Raw genomic sequence first — 5,682 nt, 5'->3', positions numbered from 1 at the left:
CTATGTGAAAAAAAGGCATTGCACGTAAACATTAAAAACAATCTTTTTTCATATCTCTACAATCATATCTCCAATATCAAATATTCCTTTTCAAATATATATCTCCATTACTGATACATCTGCTGTTGATGATGACATTGATGAGCCAGTGATGATGAACAAGAATATTTTGTAACACAAATGACAGAATTGTGACAACAAACATGCAGTTTTGGATAGACAGTGGTCTCTAGTGGTACATTTGAAAATAACATCTATAATTTTTCAATCCTCTAGTAGTTTGTGAGAGTAGTACAATAAACCACAAAAAGTTTCTTTCAGTTATTTGGCCCTTAATGAGCTCATTGTGCAAATTAAGCCAAAAATCTCACTCATTAACCACAACAGCACCAAATATCAGCTTTTCACAAGCTTTTTATTTTCATTAAGAGCAATGAAACAGGAAAAGGGAACCAAAAAGGACCACAACAGACAACATATTGCAAATATTTAAGTCAAACAATCATCTGAGGAAAGAATGTTAAAATTTAAACATGCTGCAATTTAATATATTTAATATAAAATACATATTGTTGGTTGAAATATACAAGAATTGACAACATTCTATGTGGCCAAGAATAGTGCTCTTTTACCACGTTTGGCAAATAATACCATATTTCAAGAAGGTACATCACAACCAAAACATGAAAGGTACTGAAAACATAATTTAACAACAAAAGAAAACGTAACCATGAAAAACAGTTTCGATACTGATGCACATGATACTAAAGTGCCTGTATAAGAATAGGTAAAGAAACTATGATCGCAATGCAAAGTTCATGGTACTAAATGTACTGTATTAATGCCCATATACAGTTAACTGTAGAATTTAGAACTTTTTTCATAAAGTTTGTTCCCTATAAATATACCGTATACATCAAATTACATAGATATATTCAGAAATCCATATGAAAATACTGTACAAAAACAAGAATAACTTTGTAAAAACATTTAATTGCCTTATGACAATATAACCTTATATAACATTGTATTTCATATAATTTGGTCTGTAGTAAAGAGTGAGAGACATAAAATACACTGTACTACATTCATTACACAACTGACCAACAAAAGGCAACACATCTGTTCCAATAGACTCTTAATACCAGGTTGCCTCTTTGTGTTAGCAATAAGGACATTAGGACCTTGTTCAATATACTTTCCGTGATCACATCTTGAACTCAAAAGCATGCTAATGCAGACACTCTGTGCTGAATCTGATGGAATTATTGCAGCAGGCAGTTCTACCTAAACTAAATTAGCTTCTCAGGATTTAAAAGTTTGGGTGTGACTTTTTAACTAAACTTTCAAATCAGTGTAAACACTAAAAAGAAAGTCATTAACCACATACAAAAAAAAAAAAAAAAAAAACAGCCAATTTCAATCAAGCTCCATGTGGCACAGATTTTCATTACCTGGCATCCTCATTTCATAAGCAAATTGATTGTCTGTTTCTAATAGGGATATACAGATATTTAATATTTATGGTCATATAGAGTTATTTTATGAATTCAGACTCTCAAATCTTGCTACATTCTGTTCTGTCTGTGAGAATAATGTCTTTACGGAGACACAAAACCTTTACGCACCTGAAGCAGCTATGCACATGTACTCCTCTCATACACAACGCTATGGGTGTCTGTAGAGGAACAGCAGAAGATCCACTAGCTCAGATTTGACTGCTAAATTATGACAAATCAAGGCAAACGTTTGTGGACAAATGCTACAACACAGTAAAACCATAAGTAACACGATCTGCAAACAACGGTGGCTTTGTTTGCGATAACAAATAGAGAAAGAGAGTAGGTAGATCTCTAAAAGATGTCTGAAATAACCACACGATGAAACGTTTCTGCCTTCTAAGGTGCCAAAAACAGACTGAGGTGAGGGCTGGCTGGAAAACAGGCCCTGCGGATTTTAACCCAAGAATATTGTCCTTCGAATTAGAAGGGCAGGGGTGAGGGAAGTTGAAGAGCAACCAGGTGTTCTCACAGAGGGCCGTGTTGAGCTTCATACTTGGTTAAGACGTTTTTACACCGCCCCAGCTCTCTCCGTAGTTCGGAAACTTCCTGACGGAGAGCCGCATTCTCTTTCTCCAGGAAACCAGCCCGGATGGCAATCTGATTCTCCTTCAGACGCCGAGCGTCCCGTGACCTCTTGGCAGCCATATTGTTCTTTCTGCGCCGTGCCCAGTATTTTTCATCCTGCTCAAAATATGCAGAATAAAAAGGGTGGGGAAGAGATGGGAGCGCCTAGTTACATTATGTCACGATTACTCTGATTATTTAGTGTTTTTTAATGGTTATGTTAACCCTATAAAGCCTAATGTATCATAAAAAAAGCCTCTAAACTGTCAACATGATCAAAATGTAGCTGAAAATCCAGTTTATGAGAATCCTTCTGTCTGATTGATAATTTATTCTTATTTATTCTTTTTGGAGTACTTTTTTTCTTCTAATTTAATGTGTTACTTTCTGTGTAATTAGTGAGAAATGTACTAGCAATTTCTGAGTCAAAATTGTTTTTGCACCAATTTTTTTGCAGTGTAGTACTTTTTTCTTTTCCTGTGAAATCTTCAATTTTTTTTAAATAAATTAAGGTATGAATATATGTGTGTTTGTATAAACTAGATAGATTGGATAGATAGGCAGGGTAAATAGTTTCTACACATCTAATTTAGATTTACAAGAACAGATGATTATGACTAATTATCATTGTCATTGTGATGACAAGCTTTCTCACGCATTCGCTGCCGTGCAATCAGCTTTGAGCAATTTACTACTCTGCAAAGCTGGGTAGGAATCCACTTTTTTTTGAACAAATTAAAAACGGCAAATCCTTTAATCCTAAACCCAGCAGAACTGGAACGATACCAGGAAAAAAGGAAGATCACATGGGTCAGGCCGCCAGAGGATGAATGAACGGAAATAAGCTTCTTAGCAAGAGCCTGTTGCCCAGCTGGTCAATGGCGAAGGGTGCAACGGGTGACCAAACATACTCTGTTGGGGGCTGTATAACTAGACCCAAGTTACCTTCATATCATCAGAAATGAAGACTTTGCGTGCTTTCTTGATCATAGGCTGAGGTTTCAGCTCCTCTTCGGAGAACTTGTGTTTGCGTGGGTCGAAAACCTCCTGGCCTGGCACGCTGGACAGAGCGAGGTCTGCCGGATCGGGCTCGTAGCTCACTGGTATCTGAATGGACTCGGGGTCTACTGGACTTGGTGTGTTACGTGATGGAGGCAAAACTGTGGGAGGAAAAACAATCTATTCACTGTTGACTCCATGTTATAAGTGTAATTCAGAGGTAATGTGTTGTAACTAAGGCTGTCATGAGCGTTTCATTCCACTAGGTGGTGCACAAGACTTTAAGAATAAACAAAGTGCAAATCAAATGCTCTAGTACTGTTGGTAAAACATATTTTCTTTTCTTTTTTTTCTTTTTTTTGTAAAGACATTTCATGTTTATTGGTCAAAAATTAAACAAATTGAGTATTTGAGAATTATTATTCTCCATTGATATTCCGTGTTGAGATAACATATTCAGTATGAAAAATTAATAAAAGCTGATTTTAAAAAAGACCTAACTAAACAAGAGATCAATAATTTTCCAGATACAAATCCACAATTCCAACACTCCATTTAGTTTTCCATAAAACTATGATTAAATGTTGCCAAGTGTTCAGACTAGAAAAAGAGTCGTCGGTTTGCAAACATTAGTCAGAGGAAAATAACATCATAGGCTAGCTTCAGATTTCCATTCACAAATGAACTCTAAGGCTTGGGGGGGGGGGGGGTTGAGGGTTGAGCAGATTTTACAATTGACTACTTATTTTTTTATGTATCAGAAAAAAACATTGCTTTTCAACTGATTTTTCATTCTTTCTTTTTTTTACATACAACATAATATAATGTTGCTTGTCATCAAACAAGCAACCAGATAATTTAACAGCAGATATTATTATTATTATTATTATTATTATCATTATCATATTATTATCATATCTGTGTTATTTGACAATCTTATAATTAAGTTATTAGTAACTTTTTAATATTAATATGAAACAAAACAATATGACAAAGAATAGGAACAGAGCAAACTCCGACACACACTCACTAAACTAAAATACATACTCTGTTTCCCATTTACCACCCACACACTGTCATATTTAGATAGTGACATCTGATCCAGCTTAACATCTTTTCTGAGGATCTTTTTTTTTTTATCTGTGGGGTGAAATGGGTAAGAAGTGTCACTGTGGGACGCAGAAGCCATAGTACCTGGTCTGCCCGGGCTGTGGAGGCAGTTCTGAGGAACCATGCCCGTGTGGATGGAGGTGATTGCCCGGCTGCTGAGGTCCATGACTGAGATGGAGCCCTGAGGCATTGAAGCCTGCTGCGGCTGCTGGTGATGGAGGCTTTGGTCATGTTGTGCGGGACTAGAGGGGATGCCATTTTCAGAGAGAAACTCCTCTAGATCCATATACTCCAACTGAAAGCTGTCTCCATCATAAGACAATGTTTTATCCCAAAGCGTTGGCCCTAAGAAAGCTGATTGAGGAGTGTTTCCTTCTTCCTCCAGCTTTTTCACCTTCTCTCTCTCCTTCACGTAGCCTGAAAGAATATTACCATTATCAAAAAAAAAAAAATAATACTAAATCAAAAATTAATATAATTATTATAATAAATAACATTATTATAATTATTATTATTATAATTATTATTATTATTATTATTATTTTGAGTGACTGTTAGCTGCAGTCTCGGCTATGCACAGTAAAGAAATCAATTTTCCAAACATTTAACTTGTTGCAACGACAAATTAGGATACATTGCAATATTTACCTTTTTTTAAAAGGTTTTAGTTTCAACACAAATGTCTTCATTGTTAACATTCAAGGTACTGTCTTTAATGACATTCAAAAATTAAACCATGAATTTAATGTGGCATTTAAAATTGAAGTTTATTCATTAATAAAACACAACACACAAAGAGTTAAATGAATGTTCAAAAACAGCAAAAACAAATAAATAGCGATTTATTCTGGAGATCACCGCAGGATTAGATGACAGTTCGTTACAGTAAAAAGTATCATTATTACAAAACTTTTTGTTCTCCATACGCAGCAATGTAACAGAGTGAAAGCTTTGATCACCTTCATCTTGGTGCAAAGGTAGTTTCAGAGGTTTTTCCAGGAGCGCCTTCAAAACGCCGTTAGTTTGCGGAGGTAGGAAAGCTGGATTCATTGTGAGCTGTCTGGACATAATCTCTCTTATTCCCTGCAAAAATTATTTTTAAAAATTGAAATGAAATGAAAGGATATACAGAACAAAGTACATTCGTCTTATAACGAAAGGTGAGGATAGATCCTGCTCTACAGCACCGGCTTGAAGTGCGTGTGCGTGTGTGTGTGTAAGAAATCTGATGATCATCACCATGTGTCAAGACTGAGGCATGTGACGTCAAACAGTCAGAGGCGGGGTTAGATGAACACTTTCGCTCCACTTGCTAGCCGTTTAGAGAATGTGTTGCCATATCCTCTTGCCATAATTATATTTTCTGTGTGTGATATTGGTTAGGTTAGGATGCTTTCTCACTTATATATATATAGTGCTGGACTAACTTATATATATATAGTGCTGG

The 5,682-nt window shown here is 35.8% G+C and overlaps 1 protein-coding gene across 2 annotated transcripts; it reads right to left on the bottom strand.

Annotated features, from left to right (window-relative positions):
• Positions 1-396: 396 nt before the first annotated feature.
• On the bottom strand, positions 397-5,468 carry hlfb (HLF transcription factor, PAR bZIP family member b). Of its 2 annotated transcripts, none has more exons than XM_042735811.1 (4): positions 5,195-5,468; positions 4,320-4,652; positions 3,072-3,286; positions 397-2,246 (listed from the first exon to the last, which is right to left on the bottom strand). In XM_042735811.1, the coding sequence occupies exons 1-4, from the start codon at positions 5,301-5,303 to the stop codon at positions 2,028-2,030; spliced, it is 876 nt and encodes a 291-aa protein (XP_042591745.1). In that variant the 5' UTR covers positions 5,304-5,468; the 3' UTR covers positions 397-2,027. The 2 variants fall into 2 exon arrangements, with proteins under 2 accessions (XP_042591745.1, XP_042591746.1); XM_042735812.1 differs by having other exon boundaries at positions 397-2,243.
• Between the last annotated feature and the right edge of the window lie 214 nt (positions 5,469-5,682).

The sequence above is a fragment of the Cyprinus carpio genome, chromosome B12 (genome assembly GCF_018340385.1).
Source record: "Cyprinus carpio isolate SPL01 chromosome B12, ASM1834038v1, whole genome shotgun sequence".
Taxonomy (NCBI): Eukaryota; Metazoa; Chordata; class Actinopteri; order Cypriniformes; family Cyprinidae; genus Cyprinus; species Cyprinus carpio.
The sequence above is the reverse complement of the archived record's forward strand: the minus strand, read 5'-3'. Positions and strand labels throughout refer to the sequence as shown.